The sequence below is a fragment of the Drosophila sechellia genome, chromosome 3R, assembly GCF_004382195.2.
Source record: "Drosophila sechellia strain sech25 chromosome 3R, ASM438219v1, whole genome shotgun sequence".
Classification (NCBI taxonomy): domain Eukaryota; kingdom Metazoa; phylum Arthropoda; class Insecta; order Diptera; family Drosophilidae; genus Drosophila; species Drosophila sechellia.
Window position 1 is genome coordinate 24,283,339 of NC_045952.1, and position 22,200 is coordinate 24,305,538.

The 22,200-nt window shown below is 40.8% G+C and overlaps 1 protein-coding gene across 11 annotated transcripts; it reads right to left on the bottom strand.

The window, feature by feature from the left end:
- Nucleotides 1–494: 494 nt before the first annotated feature.
- LOC6616961 (very low-density lipoprotein receptor) lies at nt 495–21,002 on the bottom strand. 11 transcript variants are annotated; one of them, XM_032722258.1, is made up of 13 exons: nt 19,622–19,816; nt 18,226–18,719; nt 13,589–13,729; nt 8,378–8,497; nt 8,136–8,252; nt 7,226–7,348; nt 6,122–6,348; nt 4,111–5,523; nt 3,816–4,014; nt 3,498–3,674; nt 1,548–1,681; nt 1,308–1,469; nt 495–1,166 (listed from the first exon to the last, which is right to left on the bottom strand). In XM_032722258.1, exons 2-13 carry the CDS (start codon nt 18,608–18,610, stop codon nt 1,134–1,136), a joined length of 3,231 nt encoding a protein of 1,076 aa, XP_032578149.1. In that variant the 5' UTR covers nt 18,611–18,719; nt 19,622–19,816; the 3' UTR covers nt 495–1,133. The 11 variants fall into 11 exon arrangements, with proteins under 11 accessions (XP_032578149.1, XP_032578138.1, XP_032578139.1 ...); XM_032722247.1 differs by lacking the exon at nt 8,136–8,252; XM_032722248.1 differs by lacking the exon at nt 7,226–7,348 and having other exon boundaries at nt 19,622–19,812.
- Nucleotides 21,003–22,200: the final 1,198 nt, after the last annotated feature.

Below are 22,200 nucleotides of genomic sequence, written 5' to 3' on the forward strand. Positions count from 1 at the left end.
AAATTACAGGTCTAAATTGTTTGTTGGCCCGGGTCAATCAGTCAAGGTTTCGATTGAAACTAGTAATGTGTTTTGTAGCCTAGACGCACGAGAATCAATATTGGTCAATAAACGTTAAACCATTTACTTGAGCGGAAATTGATCTATTGACAACATCTGTGCCTCTGCATTTTAATTCATAACATGGTTTCCATTTGAATAACAAAGATGCTTGAGAAACACGAAGGGCTTTTAGCAAGTCTGGATATCATCAAAGTGTAAAACCATCAAGCTTTGATGAATTATTCCCCTACGGTACATTTCCAATTGAGATTTCGTCAAGGAACAGAAATATATGTTCATTTTTAACACCTGTGCACCTGAAGATGAAACAAAATGCTAGAAATTCGGCGAAAGTGTGGAAAAATATCTGGCAACAGTAGGAATTACTTACCACTTTAAATTCAATCAAATTAAAATCCCATCCACAAAGCCAGGTAATTATATCACAGGAGTACGCTACACATAAGTATGTTCTGAGTTTATTATTCATCATATTTTCTTTTCAGTTGGGAAACATATTCATATGTATGTACACTTATCAAATACAGTTAACAAAAGGCTAATACGTACTATATGTAGTAATAATTTTAATATAATAAAACGACTCTGCTCCTCGACAACAGAAATATAATTTCTCAACTCGCTCTAATAGTAGACCATAAGCATAATGATCTCTTTGTCATGTTTACGTATAGTAATATTAATTTGCGTCATTTAAAAATAATGCACACTTACAGCTATATACAGTTTGGAACTATGTAATTTATAATTAGCAATTAGATTTCTCTTTTCCTTTTACGTTTCTCGTAACTATTTCTGTTTTGTTATCTCTTTTGTTTATTTGTGATAGAACTCTGCGACATAGTATTTTGTACAGCATCCTTTAAGGATGCGCTCCAAGGTGACCCGCCGTCCTTGCCGTGCCTTAAAATTTTAAAATAATTAATTTACACAATACACAGAGTTGCTCAGTCTTCAGGCGTGTGTGTTTCTGCCGCGGGTCTCGAGTTAGCATTGGTCATCTAATTTTCCCAGCGACCAAGCGCAACAATAATCCAATCCACATTTCACACGATTCCAGAGGAATCAATCTAATACGAGGATATGCCTATGACGGGTGAGTACTGCAAGATAAAGTAAGAAAAGTTATAATAATTATAACAATTAATATTAGGGAAGATTGTGTCTTAAACCCAATGATAATCATTATACTTTGATATTTATAGTTTGTATAGTTGTATGGTAATTAATAGTTGGAAACCCACCTCCTCATCCATGACACTGGTGTGGTCGTAGATCCGCGCCGGCAGGTTTTTGCGCAAACTGAAGTGGTCCTCTGTGGTGGTGGTCTTGCGGTAGATGGGATTCTCGAAGTTCATCGAGTTGATGCGCCGCTTGCTGCAGTAGCGGTAGCCAATGAGCAGGAGCTGTCACGAACCACATAAATTGATTAGTTAATTGAATACCCCCCGGAATGTCTACAAATCTCTGTCCAACCAACTTACCACCGATAGCAGGACAGCGAATCCACTGAGACTGGCTATGACCACCAGTGCAATAAAGCCGGAATCCGGCTGCTCACTGGGCGTTGTGGTCTTTTCGATTTGAGTATGGTTTTTCACTGGACGCTGGTCGGCAACTGCGGAAAAAATGAGTTCGGAATTAGACAAATTTTCAATAAAATAATAGAAGAACAAAAAACGAACGAACATATATGAACACAACTGGCACAAACGTATATTAGTTTATAAACATATTCATAAATGTAACAATAGAAACAACATACGTGTTTAACAAATTTGTAGAGCTCTCAAATAAATTGAAATAGTTGAAACTGTGAACAAGCCACAAAAAGTTTAAAATTCTTAATAATTGACACACAACATTAAAAGCGAGTTTAATCAGGATCTAAAAAAATCCTGTAAATTTAATGTTTTGGCCAACTACGACATTTTTCCAACCCTTTAAAACAGATTTTGTTGCACGATGACAGGGCTTACATACGCTACTTCACCTTCGGCAAGGATAAACAAAAGGGAAAACTGTATAAAAAGGAGAACGGAAATCATTGCAATAAAGGAGCAGAGTAAAAAAGGGAATCAACATCAAAATCCAAGCCGCTTAGAATCCCCCTAAACTCCTCCATTCTCCACAGCAGGGAAGGAATTTTCAATCAAATCGCTCAAAGTGCGCATTTAGGCGCAAATAAACACTTAAACGCGCTCGCGCCTTTGATGGCGCAAACTTTTATGCGAAAGAAGCGGCCTGCCGCCGACTTAGATTGGGAATGAAAATGGCATTGGCAATGGCATTGGGAATGGCAAACCTAATGACATCGTTAACGCAGCGCATTTAATGGGATTTTTGTCAGGCGTCGCGGGAGGAGTTCTTTCAGTTTGCTGCTAGTCAAAAAACATTAAAAGTTATCAACATTAAGTTGAGCCGCACTTTAAAGCAAACACTCCTCTGGGGATGGAGGCGTCACTCGAAACCTCCGATATTAACCTCATACTTTGCGGCTGGGGATTGTGGGCTAGGGGATGATGGAACAGGATGGGATTGGGGTGGTGCTTGATGGCTTCTCTTTAGAGGTTTCAATTGCAGTGTTGGGCCGGGCGAGGGCCTACTTGCGGTTGGCGGCAATGCAAGTGGCTCAACTGCGTTGGCATTTATGAAACTGTCAAGGATATATGGGGATATACCCCTACCGAGCTCCTTGATGATGATTAATGTGGGCCATGACAAAGCCAATGTTGTGGGTTGGCTGCATCCGCACAAAGGCGCTCTGGTGGAGTGCGGATCTTGGGGAGCAGTTTGATTAATACGCTTGCAATAAATCTGAATCAGAATCCCACGAAAGTGTTTATAAACAGTGCGTGAATCGAGACCAAAAAAAACAGTGACAGGGTAGACGTCGAACTTATAAATTGAGAGGAAGTCCCTGGGTTGTCAACCCATCCGAAAGGATAACTATCAAGTTGCTCGAGAGTCTTATTAATCAAAATTTACGTTGACGTGCCGCTGATTAAGTTTTCGTCGCTTCCGTTTTGTCATTTAAAAATCTAAAGTTGAGCGACGGTAATGTGTGTACAAGTCGAATGTGTTTTTTGGGACATCTTTGAATGATTGGCGTGTCAAACCTAATTTAAATCAGCTTTACACATTTATCAAGATATTTCTTCAACTTTAAGTTGAAGCAAAATTGACAAATCCACTTATATTTATACATGACAAAACAATAACATGGTAAATATATAAGCGTAAATATGTAAGCGTGATGAAATTATTCTTGGTAGACTTTTATAATGTATTAAACATATATTTTAATGTGGAACAAAAACAAAATGACTATCGAGGACATAATGAGCACAACACGTAGATGGAGACCACCCTTTTAGGGTGGACCACAAAAAGACACAAAGGAAAATGACACAGAACGCGTTGGTCACTCCTACCGAAAGTCGTGGGCAACAGGGGTAGCCTGGTGCTCAGCTGAAGATCATCGTTAATTTCGATCCGAATGTCAGCATGTCCCAGCTGGACACCCGTGGGCAGCCGCCTCCTCGGGGATTTTGTCCTCGGTTTCGTTTTGCGGGCTCGCGGGGGTCTCGTGACTGGTGGCAAATAAAGTGCTACATGCGGATGCAAGTCATGCCGGATTGGGGAATCGGGTTTGGGGGTTTATTAGTAAGCATAAAATCAAAATCAAAGCCATGCTGGTTAAGTTAAAAGCAAAATGGCTAAAGAGTTAATGAAAGTTCTCGAGTACTTACGATCCTCGACGCACATGAGGCCATCGACCATCAGCTTCAGACCCGTGGGACAGGCGCAGGATATGCGAGGACTCCTCTCATTGATTCTGGGAGCTGGCAGGCAGAGATGAGAACAGTGTCCATTCACCGACTGGCAGTGATTCACGCCATCCGGTTGGCGGTAAGGATGGTACACATGCACCACCATCGGATGCTGGAGCTATAAAGAAAAAAATGAATAAACTATAGGTAAAGATTTTGAAGAAGGGTTTGTGGTTTCACATATAAGTTAATATCATCATCTAATATAACTTACCATGTGCATTGCTGTAACGGGCTCCACATCCTCACCGGTGAACTTGTTCGCCTTGAAGACCGCCTGTTTGTCCCAGTCGGTCCAGTACACATTGTCCTCGAAGGTGGTGATTGAGAAGGGATGTCGCAGGTATTCGCCAGAGTAGAGCACCTGGCTCCGTTGTGAGCCATCATAGTTCGCCGACGAGATAACGTTAAGCTTGCCATCTACCCAGTAGATGCGTTTCTTAACCAGGTCCAGGGTGATACCATTGGGCCACTTGACGTCATAGCTAATGATGGTGGTGCGGTGAGAGCCATCCATACCCGCCCTTTCGATTCGCGGAGAGGCGCCCCAGTCGGACCAGTACATCCAGCCCTCGATGGGATCCAGAGCAATGGAGCGCGGAATGTCCAGGGAGTCCTTTACCAGGACCTTGCCCATGCTGCCCTCGAAGTTGGTCAGTTCGATGGTGCACTTATGAGTGTCCGTAAAGTAGACATGGTTATAGATCCAATCGACAGCCAGGCCATCCGAGGTCACCGAGGACTTTGTCAGCACCACCGTCTTTTCGTTTCCCTCATCAATCGGTGCTTTATATATACTCTGGGTGGTCACATCGCTCCAGAAGATCATTCCCGTGCGGAACACAAAATCCAGGGCAGTGGCTGCCTTTGTACTATTCACTATGGACGTCATTTCCATGTGGTCGAGTGCTATCTTCCGGATGTCATGGCGTCTGGCCAGGAGGAGGGAGGCGTGTCCTTCGCTGGCCTTGCATCTGGTGTGATTTTTGGGATCCCTCATGTAGCCCGCTTCGCACTCACACTTGAAGCCCCCCATTTCGTTCACGCATATCTGAGAGCACTTTCCCGGGACTTCGCACTCATTGATGTCCTGGCAGTTCCGCTTGTCCGGAGACAACTTGTAGCCCTCGTGGCATTCGCAGTGGTGGCCCACCTTCAGATCGATGCACTGGTGCATACAGCCTCCGTTCTTCGAGGCGCACTCGTTTATCCCACACTTTCCAGCCGGCTCGTCCTCGCCATCCGGACAATCCTTCCTCTTGTCGCAAACCTTCGAGAGGGGAACACACTGACCTCCACCGCAGTCGAATTCGCTGGTTGAGTTGCATCCTCCTTGGTTGACTCCCAGACTCAGACTCAATCCGCAATCCCGTTCGTCGCTGCCATCGGCGCAGTCCTTGTCACCGTTGCAGGTGAGATGTCCTGGAATGCAGCTGCGATCGCCGCACTGGAACTGGTCCGCCCGGCAGGTGACGTTCTTGCAGTTGGCCGTGTGCTCGTCGTCGCCATCGGGACAGTCGCGATCACCATCGCAGAGCCAGCTGTGATGCAGGCAGGTGATGCGATCCTTGCACTGGTATTCGTGCGACAAGCAGGGCGTGGTCGTCTTGGTAACATTCGCACAGGACTTAAATAATAAGAGCCGAGAAGTTTTTATAAGTGTGGTTCAATAATTCCATAAATTTGAATACTTCTTCTTGTAAGTTATTGAATGTGCTGATATCGCTTTAATTTATTTTATTTAAGAGTAATTTGCACTAAAGTATTTGAACACTACTGCTCAGGAATCCAGGATGCACTTCAACTTAAATAGCTTAAATTGCTGACATTTTCGTTTTGTGGGAAAGGTGCAAAATAAAACCAGGGTTAGGCTGCGGAACCAGGCAAAGTTTCCGGCCCTCAGTTTGGCAAGTTTTCCTGCGGAAAAGTATGCAAAGGGGAAAATGGCCGCACACAGGGGAAATTATGCACCCCCTGAGCATGCAAAAATGCAATTTTATGCGTGCCATGCGTTGACAACAAAAGCTGCCAAAGCTGGCAGGGCGCTGAGTTATGCCCAACTTGGCCATAATTCATGTAGCTTAGGCGAGCACCAAAAAACGGAAGGATGTTTCAAAGGCAGGGGCAGGGGTTTGGGTCTGGGTCTCGGTTTGAGTAAGGATAAGGGTAAGTTTCTCTGCGGACTAGCAAGGAATGGAAATTTATGGCCGGCATTATTCACTCACCCGCTCATCGGAGCCATCGGAGCAGTCCGGATCACCGTCGCAGACCCAACGCTTGGCGATGCAGGCTCCATTCGTGCAGGTGTGCTCCGCCACGGAGTCGCAGGGCACCACTGGGCACTCCTTCTCGTCGGATCCGTCGCCGCAGTCGTCGTCGTGGTCGCACTTCCATCGCTTCTGGATGCACCGTCCATTGCCGCAGGTGAACTCGTCGGCACGACAGGTCTGGTCTGCGAATTTATCAAAAATATTTAGGCTTAACTCGCCACAAAGGGAGTTGCAACAAATACGAGGCAAACAATAGAAGTCAAAGCCAAAATGAAGTGACTGGGAAGTTATGATGGGTTGGAAATGGGGGTTACTTTATGGCGTGGTGCTGAAGCGTGGAAAATGGAGTTTAGGTAAGTTGAAGTTACGATGCACTTGGTAAAACGAGAAACTTACAGGAATGCACAAGTATACAATAAGATGTATTTTCAAATGATGTGGAACCTTTTAATTGAACTTTCTAACAAGGAAAATAAACATACACAAATCAAATACGAATGCAGTGTAATTCTACCGTTCTCCCACATCTGGGTTCTAAGTACAGTATGAAATGATTATCCGCACTCCATTCGGGGTCATCGGAATCCTTGCCACAGCAAGCTGCAAGCTCGAATGGCAGCCAACTAAAAACCAAAAGCCAAATGAAGTGCGGTTGCCTCAATAGTTGGAATAAGTTAGCAATGAGGTTTAGTTTTCAGAGGGTGAATGGGGCTAGCTCAGATGCCAGTTGGATGCGGAAGGCAGCTACTAAAATTGTGTTTGTACAATGTACATCCAGGAGAAGCTCAACTGGAACTCAAGGCATTTGTCTTAACTAAAGTTGAACCGAAGCAAGTAAATAAAATAGCTAAATTTAAACTGCTCCACTGGGTAGAAAACAAATATATAAAACACTTGAGGTAGAGGAAAACATTTCGAAGAAATCTAAATTAAAATAAATATTTAGAAGCTTGGTAAAAAATGAAGTTAACTAAAGAAAGATTTTAGAAATTTCAGATAGAACAAAAAGAATTTCTCTACTCCAACTTAAAGAAGGAAAGACTGGTGGGTTATTCTTACTGCAGTTGTGCTCGTCGGAGCCATCGCTGCAGTCCTTGCTCTGGTCGCACATCCAGGCCAAAGGAACACATTGCCCCTCGCCACTCTTGCAGGCATATTCATCCGGTGAACAGGTTCGAGCTCCTAACGATATCGATGTGCAGCGATTATTAAAGATGGGAGAAAGGGAAGAGAAAGCATCGGATTGTAGTTGTCATTACTTTCGACACATCACGCATTCGCCATGTATAACCATTGATTTATCGCTAACATATACAAAGGGAAAATATTTGGACTTGGAACGTATCTAAGACTTCGATGTCCCAAAACTAGCATCGGATTAAATCCAGTACTTCATTAAAGTAAAACATTTCTACATGTACTTTTACCTAACAAAAGGTATAGTCTTCTGAAAACAAGCTTACAAGTTTTAACGCTATTTTATTTAAGAACAAATCAAGTTGCTTTCGTAGAAGCTCGACTGTACTTGAACCCTGAAAGCGACAGGCATCCTGTGGCAGCAGCACACTTGTCTGCGGGTGGGTATTAAACGAATTTCATGCGATATTGTCGTGCCCCAGCGACAACGCGTCGTATACTTGTTGTCAAGAGCCGCTGGGAATGAGTACACAATACGCCCGCGCACTCACACCAACACACAAGCACACTCGATGCTCAAACACACACACTCGCAGGACTCTCACTCTCAATGACTTGATTAAACTTCTAAGCACATGGGGGGAAAATTGTTGCGAAAATTATGCAAGCGCGCCACTCCATTAAGGGTGCGTATGAGTTATGCGGCAAGTTGGTTAGTGAAAGCGATTATACGGCACACAGTGGGTGGATGGGCAGTGTGTGGTATTTGCTTTTGCATTTGCTTTGTTTCGTATCGATTGCAAGGACGAAGTGGTTCTAGTTCTGAGCTTACTGCAGTGCGCCTCATCGGACTTGTCGCGGCAATCGTTGCTGCCATCGCAGAGCCAGCTGCGCGGAATGCACTGGTCGACCGTTTGGCATTTGAACTCGTTGTTGGGACAGGCGTTCACTAAACACACACAATCGAAATAGTCGTCGGTTAGCTAAATGACTGGCGCATTCTCCGCGGGATTCCCCGTATCCGTACACGCGGATTCAAAGGACTTCAGCGCCAGGTAGCGGCGCAATACTTACTGCACAATTCGTTGGCTTCATCGGAGCCATCGGCACAATCGCTCTCCTGATCGCAGCGCCATTTGTTCGGTATGCAGTTGCCATTCCCGCAGCGAAATTGGTCCGACGAGCAAGTGGCCTCTGCGAAAAGCAGGAAAATCGGGTTAAATCATGGTTGCTCTGATGTTGCAGTTGAATAAATAGACTAAAGTGATTTATTTCGAGCTACTTTACGTCATCAATTTATTGCTTAAAACTAACTTAATTTGGTTTAGTAAGTAGTTTGTGAGTGGATAAAGAACACACTTAGACTTAAGCTGATATTACATACATATTTACATATTTGCTAATAGTAACTTTAAATGCAAAAATTAAGAGTTTAAACAAAAGCGCCTTCTTGTTTTGATTCAGCAATTAACCATATTAAGTCGAATGGCGGTTAGACTTGATTGACTTTTTAAAGCCCTATTTAAATAGGCATTATTGACACACAAAAACATTTGAAATTCGAAGAATTTTTGTTGGCCGAAGTAGGTCTTAGTTCGACCGCAGTTGTATGTTTGCCTGGCTTTGAACTCTGCAGGCGTCCCGTATCAAAAACAAAAGCCAAACAAACAGCAGAGGAAATAGGGGCCACTCAGAAGTATGCGCGTGTTTGTGAGTATATGTACGTATGTGTGGCCACGCCCACACGTGTGTGTTTATGAACACACACACATATTTATTTACTCGCACTTGAGCACGTGCTGAGCAGGGAAAATAACCCACAAGCACAAACAAAAAGAGCGCTGCAATGGCTTTTCAATGCCACTCCAAGGGGCAGCAAAAATGTGTCATTTTTATTTTACACCGCGTGTGTACACAGATACATATATGTATAAATATATATATACATATATATGTAGTACGTGTATGGCTTGTAATCGGATTAGTCGGTTTTAGATTCCGCTGACTTGTTGCTATGAAACGCAGCGATTTTTTCACCGCCCCGCAGCCGGAAAAGCTGGTCACAAAATTCTATTGCATACTTTCGGCAAACAGCCATGGCAATTAGAAAATTTCCTTGAAGGAAAAAGGAAGGAGAAGGTCCTGGCATTTAACAAATTCTTCGGGCACTTTTGGGCTATTTTTACGATCACTATAAAATGGAATTCCGAATATTTTCGGTGTAAATGATATGAAAATGCCTTGTGGCCTTTGAGAATTGCTGTTGATTATGCAAATCGTGGCCAGCGCCAAAGGAAATGCGTTTATTTTGGGCCTGTAAAGTTTAATCAATTTTTATGCTTGTCAGGCCTGTTGTTGGCCATATCAATAACATTTTATATGATTACTTTTCTAAACTTTTTATGAATTCCAACGAAATGTGGCAACAAAAAAATTGTTTGTGTGTGCGCAAAACAAAACTTTGATGTGTGCCAATATTTGTTAAAAAAAAAGTAAAATAAAAAAAGGCAAAACAAAAAAGGCAAATATAAATACACATTCAGTGAACAATAAAAATTGGCCACATGTGTGACCCGAGCGAGAATAAAATGTATAAAACCGAATGAAAGGAAACAAGTGCAGGGGAGTGAAAAACATTTGCCCCACACCCACTTTTGGTTCAATGATTGTCGATTCGGTTTTATGTTGTTATTCCTTGCGGTTCGTTTTTGCTAATATTTGACATTATTTTCTGGGAATTGTGCCCAGCGGGCAAATTGGTAATATCTGCTGATCTGCTCATATTAAAATGGGATGCCGGCTCCGGTCTCCAATTAAAAATCAAATTACAGCACTTTTTGCATCATGTCTGACATGACAGGGCGAATCCTTCATTGATTGCATTTTAGCAGGCCACTCCCAAAAACGGGACAAAATTGCCATAAACAAATAAAAAAAAAAATGGAAGGAATAGGAAAGTTGCGCTGTCATGCAGCATTTTGCGGCATAATTTATTTTTTAACTAAGTTTAAACGGCTTTTCAGTTGATTAAAAAACTTTGGCCTTTGGCAGTTGATGTTTCCGTGTATTTTCCCGCTCAGTCTCTGCTCTCAGCCAATTTGTATGCAAATGTTAAGCGGCGCTTGCAAAAATATTCTGTTGCATGCGAGGCATAGCCGGAATCCTGCATAAAGGATACAGGCTCCGGGAAATGCGGAAAACGGGCAAAAAAACTCCGGAGGAGAACTCGGGATTTCTGTAAATCCAGATGATTGGGATTTCGGTGTGTTTAATTTAAGTTAAAAGGTGTCGAAAAGTTTTCCACCTGATAATAGTTAAAAGTTTGCCGCCAAACTTGGACTAGTTAAACCGAGTGTGCTTCGGCATTTCAACAGTGTCGTTTTGGGTCTCTTAAAGAAGGCTGATAAAAGGACATGATAGCAACACTACAGACTTTTAAAGAGTACTTAAGACTTAGTCGCAGTGACAGCCAACTGGAATATATATTTAATTTAATTGTTTGCATTTGAAAATCCATCGAGCTCTTAGTTTATTTATTTACTCATTTTGGCAAATAAGCTGGAATTATGCATGATATGCATAAATTATGTTTCGACTATGCGCGTAGTTTCTATTTAAATAACTCTAGTATGGCGTATATTTCTGCGATTATTTTAGTTATTAAATGTCCATAAATAAACAGTTCACTTCATTTATACTAGTGTCAACTCAAATATTATGTTTGACCATTAAATTCGGACCAAACGAAATAATCAACATAATTTTCATACCATTTATGGCCAGAACGCGAAAACTTTGGCTCTGTGTGTGCAGCAAACTGCTAACGAAGAGTAAACACCAAATGCGCCCCATTTTCTGTAGTTTTTCCCGCGACTTTCACAATGTGCTTTCCTTGAGGAGCTGCAGAAGATTAGGCGATGAGCGCTTCGTTTGGCCAAGACTCTCGTTTATGATTGACAAACAAAACACGACAATTTCCAGCCAGGACACTCGGGTGACATATTTAAGTGGTCCAGCCAACTTGCACAAATTGATTGCATAATTTCCGCAAACAAAAACTGCCCTCGAGCAGCACATTTCAAGTTCATTACGAGCAAAACGGACAAACAGACATATAAATTGTAAACATGATAATCCATTTTTGGGGTCAGACGACGGGCCAAATGGCGGAAACTCATTTAATGTTCAACTCAATGATAAATGGCAAGAGGAGCGGCTGTTTTTGTTGGGGGCTTGTGGAAGTGAGCCCCATCAACTGTCACCGATTGACTTTGAGGATAAGTCTGGCCCGGACAAGCCGAGAGGCACAGGGCTTCTTGGGCATATCTTTTGGGGTGCTTGGTGGCACCCAGGATTTCCATGTCCTGCTGCTGGCGGTTTGTCAGAGATAAAACGAATCTTGGCAACGCAGACTACGTCTGGTCGTCGTCCGATTAGCCTTAAATATTTTCGCTGAATTTGTTTATCCTTTCTTGGCTTTTTATCCTTTCTTTTTGGCACACACTTACACACTTGGCACACTTTCGCTGCCTGGCTTTTCACCGTATTTTTTATGTTTATATATATAGTATATATATATATATTTATATGCAAATTCCCCTTTTAGCTAAGGAGGCAGTCCTTTCACACTTTTGCGCGCTTACATCCGTTTGGTTGAGAGGTTCGCCGCCAACTGAGTGGTTGCTTGCAGAGCGGCTATCCTTAAAAACAATTCCGCCCAAAGTTGTTTGCAGCCTCCGCAGCAGCCGAGAAATCGAAAGCTTGCCAAACTCGAGCGAGTCGAGTGCAAAAATCCGACTCGAGTTGAGTCCAATCATCGCTGGATGAGTGGATTTGAAATGAGTGAACCATTTGAGTAATTCTCGATTATTGTTATGAGTGTGAAATTGGAGTCATTACAGGATGTGTCCTAGAAGAACAGGTATCCTTTTGACACAGAAAACTAAAAAAATTCTAAAATAATTATTTTATTTTGTTTTTTTTTTTTTTATTTTACTATGTTGCAAGGCGAACCTAATAACCTACCCACTCGACGCATTTTGCGCTGCACCACAAAACACTTTGAATGTCGCAGTAACATAAATAAACTGAGATAATGCAGTTCCGTTTATAGCATTTAGCATAATTACGGATGGCATTCTTTGGGAAATCCAAGCTCACTCTTATCGAATTCCCCCAAGTTCAAAAGCAATGCAATTTTTTCCTGCCCCATTCTGCTGCTCATTATCAATTTCTCTCCTGGGTGCTGCTATTCGCCCCAGCAGTAAGTTACATAAACGCATTGCATTATGCGCCGCAAGAATCCCAAAATGGATGCACTCATTTCGATTGCTCAGTTTTCGGTGTCTGGCACTAGTTGGCTGGCTGGTTAAAGTTGGGAGATAAACAACCGCGAGCAGAGCAAACGACCTCACATAGTTTCCTTTTACGATCATTGGGCCGCCATAAGTCGCAAAAGTCTCGTGCGAGGCGAGATGATAAAGCGGCAGACAGTGGCACAAAAAAATTGCTGATGCAACAGAGCGGCATGTTGCAGTCAGCTAAATGCTAAGTGCGTTGCAGATACAATGAGCTCGCAGATACACAGATACAAAGATACTCGCGGCGAGGGAATGCCATGGCACAGTTTTTGGTCACCAGACAGCGACAATTGCGATGCGTAAATGTTGCAAACTAGTTTCGGTTTCCATTTCGATGGCAGTTTCAGGTTTGATTCAAACAAAAGGAAAACCGACAAATGACCAAATGCTGACCATGCCTAATTACGCGGACGCCATTGTGGGCGCTCTGTTACAACGACCGCCTGGAAGTATGCAATCAAAAACGGCGGCCAAATTACGATTGCAAGTGATTCCCTTTTTTGATTGCAATCATGATGGGAGCTTCCCTCACAAAATTATTGCTACAAATGTAATGGATACCTACAAAATATTACTATTTAAGGAAGCTACCTATTGTTTAATCTTAAATTTATTCATTACTAACTTACTGAAAACCATATATTATAGCTTTAATGTAGATATATTATTCAGCAAATATATTTATCAGGCTAGTTAGGGTAATATGTTAGATATTAGTCAAGTTATTTGGTTTGCAGTGGTGTCAAAAGCTTTAACTAGTTTGGACATCACAGAAATATAAATAATGTTATTCAATATATCACTACTTTTATACTGTATGCAATTAAAATTAATTATATTTATATATCAATTGCAGTCATTATATTTGTTAGCTCTCTCTAATGATATATTTTTAATGTCGAATAAGCTTCACAGTGCAACTCACCTATAAACTTGCACTCCTTAATCTGCTCATCGCTGTGATCCTTGCAGTCCGCATCGCCGTCGCAAACGAATCGAATGGGGATGCAGTCGCCGCTGTGGCACTGGAACTGCTTCTCATCGCACTTGGCCTCCAGGGATTGGCCTGCAACATAAACAGAGCTGATTTAGATGGGCAAACAAGCGCTTTAAGCCAATTATAAGGACTCTGAGTTACGGGCTTACTGGCTCAACGGGCCACTCTCGCACAGAGCAAACTTTTCTCATTAAAGGAAAAATAACAAAGGCTCAAATTGATTAGGGCTAAAAACTTCAAAAACAATCAGCTGCAGACACAGACAGATATATATCCGCTTGCGTACATACATATGTGTGAGTGTGACAAGTAATTTGCATACTAAACGATAAAATGGAGGCAAATGGCTGGGGAGCTTTTAATCAACAGAAGAGCCTCAAACAAAATGGATCACAAAGTTTTTGGCCTCCTCCCAGGAAAATCCAAAACATAGGAGCCCTTGAAAATATGCAATACACATATTCGGAACGAAACAAGCCATCAGACGACCAGAAAACCCAAGGAATGTCAACAGTTTTACACAGAGAAAAATAGCGAGTATTTATTATAATATAAGGGCTCAAAAAAATTAATTATGGGAAAGCGTTCATATAAGTAGGTAATGCTTAGGATAAAATTTGTTTAAATATTTCTTATATTGATTTCTGCCTTTTTGTTATCCTACTACTTTTTTTCTTAGTGTAAGAACCTAAAACAAAATGTGACACATAAAAAAAAATGAATGTAATAGATTGCCATTGAACAAACAGAGGGCCAGAAAAAGCGATAATAATGAAGGAGGCGATATTGAAGTGGAGCCGTTTTGAAAAGGGTTTTTCCGAGCGGCCTGCCGTTGACAGCTGTTCGCTTGACCCATTCACATGACCCCCACCCGCTCCATGTGGCGATCCATCACACTTTTGCATATTTCAATGGCCCACTGTATTGTCATTTCGATTCCCATTCCCATATGCATAAACTTGCTAATTGCTGTAACTGAAGTTCGCAGCAATGTGGAGTGCGTGTGGCAAAATAAACAATGGGATATCTCCGATTTCCAGCCGTCAATCAATAAGGTCAAATCAATTCGATTTCGTGTCGCCGCGCTGGCTGGTCGGGAATTGTTTTCAATTATGCATGATGACAGTCAACAAAATGGCAAATTATAATTCGAGCAAATGCATGCATATATGTATTTATGGGGCAGATGGGGGAATTTCGTTGAAATAATTCCAGATGACGTCAAGCATGACGATGAATGAGTTCCTTTGCCTTATGCGGCGGGTGTTTGAATGAAAAAGTCCAAAAATAAATATTAGCTTGCGGCTCACAGAAGGATTTTGAATAGGATAATGAAAAAATAATAATATGAAGGCTCTACGCGTAGGCAAGCAAACAGAAATAAGTATTTATAACTTGTGACCCTGAATGCGCCTTTAAATAAATTAGCATAGCTTGAGATTGATAAGGGTCTTTCTTAAAAGAATTTTGCTACATGTTACTAGAAAACTCAAGATGAATTCAGAAAATAACTCGCGATAACATCCTTGAAAAGTGATTTAAACCGTCAGTTTGCACATCAATTAACCCACTAATAGATTTTCCAGCCGGTTGCCACCTATCAATTAAGTTGCATTGTTTCCTTGTCACAATCTCAACCTACTGAGTTTGACTAAATTGAACCAGTCGGTTATTGATTACCGAGTTTCCGTAATGAGGCGGACACACCCCACAGATCGAAAAACCAGATCAATATCACCATTATGGCCAGCTTCGGCCAAACTTCAGACGCTATGCGAGACTATGAATAAATAAACTAAATCGATAGGCAAACTGCTTAGCATAGCTAATGATTTTGTTAATCGTAGAGGCGAAAACAAGTCCACTCACAATCCGGTTGGCTTAACCCAATAAACTTCACTTCGTCGCTCGAAAATCAGAAACTGCAAGTTGTCATCATCATACGATTATTTTTCGGTATATAACAAAAACAAAAATAAAAAGCAATAGACACTGCGTGCCAAAAAATAGCTGATAAGCCCTTATCACATGGTCATATTAGAACAAGAATTAATCATAACTGTGGGAAAAAAATGAGCATACATTGATAAGACTATATTGGCTAAGCAAGGTGTTAAGTGCTGGGAAAAAACGCAATCAGTTCATTATTCTCTTTTTTTCCGATTTAACACTAATTAATATTAATTCAACTGGGAGCACAGCTTTTGATAAGCTCAGCGCCACGATTGCGTCAAAATCAAGGTTAATGGATTACCTGATAATTGATAATTGCCTCAATGAATTTAATGTTATACATGGAATGACAAAACACGTGATTCCTGGGGGATGCTGTCCTATAGAGAATGATTTGATGCATCAACAATTTCCCAAGAATAGTTGAATCAATCAAAACATGTTTACTGTAAGCAAACAAAACAATTAAACTGCATCAACATTCTCTCTACGTAAGATGAGCACGCCCACTATTAATTTGTTATTGTTATTTGTTATTGTTATTGTTTGTTTGCCATCGGTTCTGGCACAAACTAGTTCTATATGCTAGAGAGATCTGTTGGCACAGCGAATAAATTAAAAACTGAAGCGAAATGGGGCGTACAAATAAAATTGAATCAACTTCTGCCTCTCTTCGGCGACCTTGCCACGTCGCATATAGATGCGAGTATATGTATACACATATATCATATCAAGCATATGTTAATTTATCTGACAGCAACTCTCAAGCGTGAAAAATCAAATGGAATTAACAATAAGTCAGCAGGGAAAAAAGAGAATACCAAAGAGATAATGACCCTTGATGGGCAGCATTACAACGCAAATCTACAGAGCATTTTGGGGGCTCGACTTGGTCTATATTTATGTGAATTTTCCTAGTACACTGCATGCTGAAAACCTAAAAAAAATATATATAAATTTAACTTAGGCATCGCAATAGGATGGCGCACTGAATTTCTGGACTACGTCAATTTCTGATACAAATATCTCTGAAATGCGCCTTGTTTTTTGTGAGATGGTTAAGAAAACGTGTGTTTTTTTTTTTTGTCAACAATTTATAATATATAGAGCAAAGTCCAAGATTCCCAAGAGCAAAGTACAAAAATGCAAGTAAATGTGGCAATTTTAGCCTTAAGACTATTTTTTGGCACTCAATATGTGGATTGATTTTCGAAAGTGCGAACTGCTTAAAACAGATTTAACGTTTTAAAAATAGTTTCAGAACATGTGTAAACAATAAATAAGAATTATTTGCTTAGGAGAACTTCAAATACGTCTTAAAAATCAAATATTAATTCTTTATATACTCTATATAATTTCAAGATCATTTGAATGACTTATTGCACCAATTCAAAGCTCATTGCACTATCAATCCATTAATGCTTGATATATAGAAGGAAATTTCTATTGTCTGACTGCCCTTTATTGCCCACTTATCTTCAAGTCGCAAAATCCCGGCGGTCGAAAAATGCATAAAAACAAATCGTAAAATTGACCGATAAGATAATCCCCAGTTCAGGGCTAGCACTAAACGCAAATCCATATTGGCCAAAGCAGGTGGCTAGATTTGAAGTTAGATTTATGATTGGAATGCCCCGCGCCACAAAATAACGTCACAGACGGACGCCAAACGCTTTTCCTATCGCGAAGCCATTAGAAGATACAGATACTCGGTGGTCAGCCAGGCGGAAATCAATGCGGAAGTGGATAAACAATTCTTGGCTATTTCGATACCACGGTAACAGTGGATCCGCATACCGTCTGTGTGTGTGCAACAAGTGGAAGGTGCACTCTTGCATCTGTATCTGCAACTGCATTGGTGCTTGTATCTGTATCTTTTAAACTGAGCCCATTTTAAGTGCACGAAGTGTGAAGTGAGCAAAGCGCTTTGAATGACTCGACATGCAGGTGATACCCTTGCCATTGGGTATGATTATAAATCATACGATGATACGATACGATACGATACGATCATATGATGATTATAAATCAGCTATGAAGAAATGCAATATTAAGTAGTATTAAGGAAAGGCTATATATTTTAAATGTTATTATTGACTCATATACGTCAAGACGGTTTATTTTCCCTTCAAAGAGGATTGCTTGCAGCTGCGACGATAATGTAATATTTTATAATAATCGTTTATATTGCTCAATTGCTTGTGGATAATTTAATAACTAAATACTCAAACACTATCAGCTTAATAAAGTTTGAATGAAAAGCGTCTTAGACTTTGTTGATAATTCTTTAACGATTAAATTGTAATTAAATTGCACGCGCTTTAATTTTAAACTATCTGCTCAAGTTGAGCACTTCAGTTTGTTCTACAACGCAGTTTTTAATAAAAATTTTTAAATGAAAAGATAAAATGAAGCATAGCTTGTATACCCCCAGTCAGGGTATCCAAACATAATTTTCGACTTCAACCTCGTCGACATCTGTGGTCTAAAATTAGCACAAGCTGGGCTATAAACAAACATCGCACTTTGTGCCCCCCGCCCCATTGTGCGGTCTTCTTTTCTGGTTTTTCGCTATTTTCGCCGGTTTTTCAATCAGCCAATGCAGTTCTCACCTATGCCGAGGGGTGTGCCAATCTTTCCGGAAACGTTGAGGAACTTGAATCCCATGTTGATGAAGGCCTTGCCATCGATCAGCTTGCTCAGCGATCCGCCCTCGTCCAGCGCTTGTGGATTATGTGGGCTAACTGCCGAGGTGGGCGTGTTCGTTGAGGGCGTGCTCAGCGGCGTGGGCGTGGCAGTGCAGCATTTGCCAAATCCGAGAATCAAAGTCAGGAGCAGGAGATTGAAGTTGGCGCATGCGCAGCGGAACAGCTGTTCGGCGCGTCTTTTCTCGCCGAGATTACCGAATGTTACTGGAGATTTGGAGCTTGTGGTTGATTTTATGGCGGATTTTGTGGTTTCACTTGCAGTGCTCGTAGAGCGTGACTCTATGGCCATGGTACGGTATTTTGATAGTCTTCACTCTTCTTTTGCTTTAGTTTTTGCTGTCTGTTTAATGCTTTATTCACACTCTTATCACTTGGATCTTACAAGGTTTGTATAGACACTGTATTGGATAGGGGGAAAATTAAGTGGGCTGATTTTTGGCGACCCTGGTTGAATCGATTATCTAAGCAGGAAGCGTGAGATCTTCGCCAGAGATTATCTAATCAGAGAAATGGCCAAAAGAACCAGCGTCAACGTAAAAATAAACGCAAGAATTAACGCGAAAACATTGAAGAATCGCTTGCCAGCCAAAAAATAAAACAAACACACGATCCGGCCAATTCTCTTTTACTTTCGTCTCTCTTCTCATTTCTTATTTCGGGATGAGAAGACTGAAGAAACTGGTTGAAAATCGTGCGACACACAAAAACGCGACGTAGCCAAAAAGATACAAAAACCGAAAAGGCCGAATACAAATTTAAGCAAAAATATCGGGCAACAACAAAATCGCCGAAAAATGCGAAGAGAGCAAAAAAAAAGCAACGCACAAAAATACACAGAAAATTTATTTATAATAAACTTTGAAAATAATTATATATGTACTTAACGAAAAATAACATTTATTTTGAGTAAACTATGGGAATTACGAACGATAAGTAAAATATTTTATATTAATTTTTATATTAGCAAGAAAAACTAGTTTTTCCCAAAAGCATTTCTGTTGACGTTGGCAATTAAAAAAGCCGAAGTATAATTTACATTTTTGTTGAGCGAACAGCCACGCCCCCTCCGATCGCGCAAATTAATTAATTAAATATTGTTGTTGTCGATATTTTTAGCTAGCACGCGTCTACTCGCCCAGATAAATAAACTCTTATCAGTTTAGCCTTTTATTTTGATTTATTTTTGCGGTATTTTCAAGGTGTCTGCGAATGTGCGGCACGTGCTAAACGCGTCTTTCCAAATTTATTTCAGAAACAGATCATTGCATTTGCGTTCGAATTTGTAGAATGTTTGAATTACATGGGGTTTGTTTTTATTTAGCTTTGTTTGTTTCTTATTTTAGTTTTTTATTTGTTTTTTTTTTAGTTGAAAATAAACCGCTAAAAACTGTGATGCCCGTTTCGCACAACGCGCCTTTTTCAACTGAATTCGTTTAGAGAATTGACCAGCAAATTTAAGCGAATCGCCAGCGATTTTAATTCGAGAGCCGAGAGTGGCTGTCGTTTGCGATTGTGCTTGTTTTTGCACCGTCTCAAGGTGGCCTTATCAAAAGTGACAAGAAACCGCCCAGAGCCCGTCGAAGAGATACATAAAGAGTGATCTAGCAGATTAAGGCACTCTCTGAACTTAATCGATGCTGTATTCCACTCTTAGGTCCCCAAAGATTAAGTGTACAAGGTGCTCTTAAGGCAAACCTGTTGATCAGTGATCAATGGAGCGTACGTTGATGTGAATGGGTAGATTGAGCAAGGAATCGTTGGGCGATCTATAGGTTTACAAATACAGATTTACAGATAGATCTTTAGTAGTTACTAAAGATGTATTGTTTAAAACTACAAGAATTTTAAATGCTTCTTCAACTGGGTTAATTTATTTAAAAAGTAAAAGCAATATTCAGGTGGAACTAAACAAAACCAAGTTGTTAAGAATCGATCAACCATTTCTTAAGTTATAAATCTACGCCTTAGAAATACTAATTAAAGTATTTTTTATGATAAGGGATCATTCTACTTTCGGTATATTGCGACTGATTTCACAACTAGACAGAATTCCGTGGAAATATATTGAATAAGTAGTGGTAATTATCTTGTCGTAATGCCGTGAATCCACTTTAATTTAAAAATACTTTTTGTTATTTTATACTCAAGGTGGGCAAATATCCCCCGAGAAAGCAAAAGAAGGACTCAAGTGCTAACTTGAGAATGAACCAACAAAGGTTATATAGGGTAATCGCACAAAGTGTACTTAGAAGACATGTAATTGGACAGCCAATTATTCAATCTGATATTAAAGTCTAATTAAAAATAAGTGGTTAAGGGCTCCGAAAGGGAAGTAGTTTCTTTACAGACCTCGGAAAAGAATCCTACTTTCTACAGTACCAACCTGAGTGTAAGGAAAACGCCAAGGAGATTACAATCAGCACACTGAGATCACTTTTAAACATCGTACTGTACGAAAATACGTTCTTCAGACTGTATGTATCTAGACTTCCTTTTTGCGTTGCCACCGCGATTATCAGTGCGAAAAACAAAGATATTTTTTAATTAAGCTGGACAACCGGACGTGAGAATTGTGCGATAATCGTACGACAGTCGTGACGTTCTGCATGGGCCCACCGAAACTATATCCAGGTATCAAATAGGTATTTTGAATATACTAATTTCTTTTGATTTTTTTTGAGACCCGGAAGGTTTTACGGTGTGATGCCCAGCGAAGACCGATGCGAACTGAATTGCCTTTTGGCGATTGGTAAACGGAATCGCAGCTCATTAGCATTGAAAGTGTCGCCGCTTTCAATCAAACCAGGTGTGTGTCCGATTGAAAGTGGTGTGAAATTCGAAATTGAACTGGAGTGTCGTGGATTTGATTTCATTGGCTTTTGGCTTGTTTAGAGTTGCGCTGGCTGACGTCGATGATAAGAGGCGGTGAAAAACCGCAGCCAGCGGACGACAATGGTTTCGGTTAGGGTCAGTCAGTTAAAATGCGTCATCTTCACAATAATCATCGGCACTAGCAGCATCCCAGTACCAATGAAAATCTCAATCAAACCCGCAATCACAATCACCATCATAGCAGCCATTAGATTGCATTGCAATCGCCATCGTCATCGGTGCTTGGGCGTCATCTGCATTTGTCATGGATTCTCCGGCGTAACGGGCCACTTGAAATGGGCATAATTTATGATTTGCGCGTGTAAATCATTTTTCAAGCACCACCCCGCGATGCTTGTGACTGACAGAGCCGTCGGAAAACCCCCACCAAACCAACGCCCCTGCCATCCATTCCGTATATTTTGCAGTGCGCCGCCGTCTCTAATTGCAGGCGTTGGAAATCGCTGGCGAATCGCTCGAAAATCGCCTAATCAAGCACTTCAATTGACACTGCATTTTATCGCCCTGCAGCCCCGTGTCGTGTGTTCAAGTTTTGTCGAGTGTGAGTTTAGGAAAACAGATGTACATATATATAAACAAATACATACATATGTGTCTTTTGTGGTTTTGGCAGGCGTGAAGGGCCAGCCCATCTATCTATCTATCGCTGGGCCAGATAATGATCAGTGTTCTTTAATCTCTGAGTGGCCTGACTGTAATCGCTATTTTCGGATACCGAAACAGGAGTCTCTTGGCTTTATAATATAAATATAAAAAATTCTCAAAAAAATCTAAATAACCGAGCATAAATATTATTAAACTTCGCAACATAATATATTAGTCTTAGAAATAGAGGATCTTAAAAATTATCGTCTTTACTGAAAGTTCATGATAATTAGGTAGGACTGTAGTTCCACTTGAACTGAATTAATATTTTAAGTGCATTGATCGAGTAATTTCAGAACGGAAATTCTGTCTTAAGTCTTTATCAAATTCAGCCCAAATTCC

What these genes read in the sequence shown, in the direction of transcription:
- LOC6616961 (XM_032722258.1), bottom strand. Translation starts at nt 18,610, where the DNA reads ATGGCCATAGAGTCACGCTCTACGAGCACTGCAAGTGAAACCACAAAA. An exon ending in GTCCGATGAGGCGCACTGCA is followed by an intron (nt 7,349 to 8,135) that starts GTAAGCTCAGAA and finishes CGATATCGTTAG; the next exon opens with GAGCTCGAACCTGTTCACCG. An exon ending in CTCCGACGAGCACAACTGCA is followed by an intron (nt 6,349 to 7,225) that starts GTAAGAATAACC and finishes ATAAATTCGCAG; the next exon opens with ACCAGACCTGTCGTGCCGAC.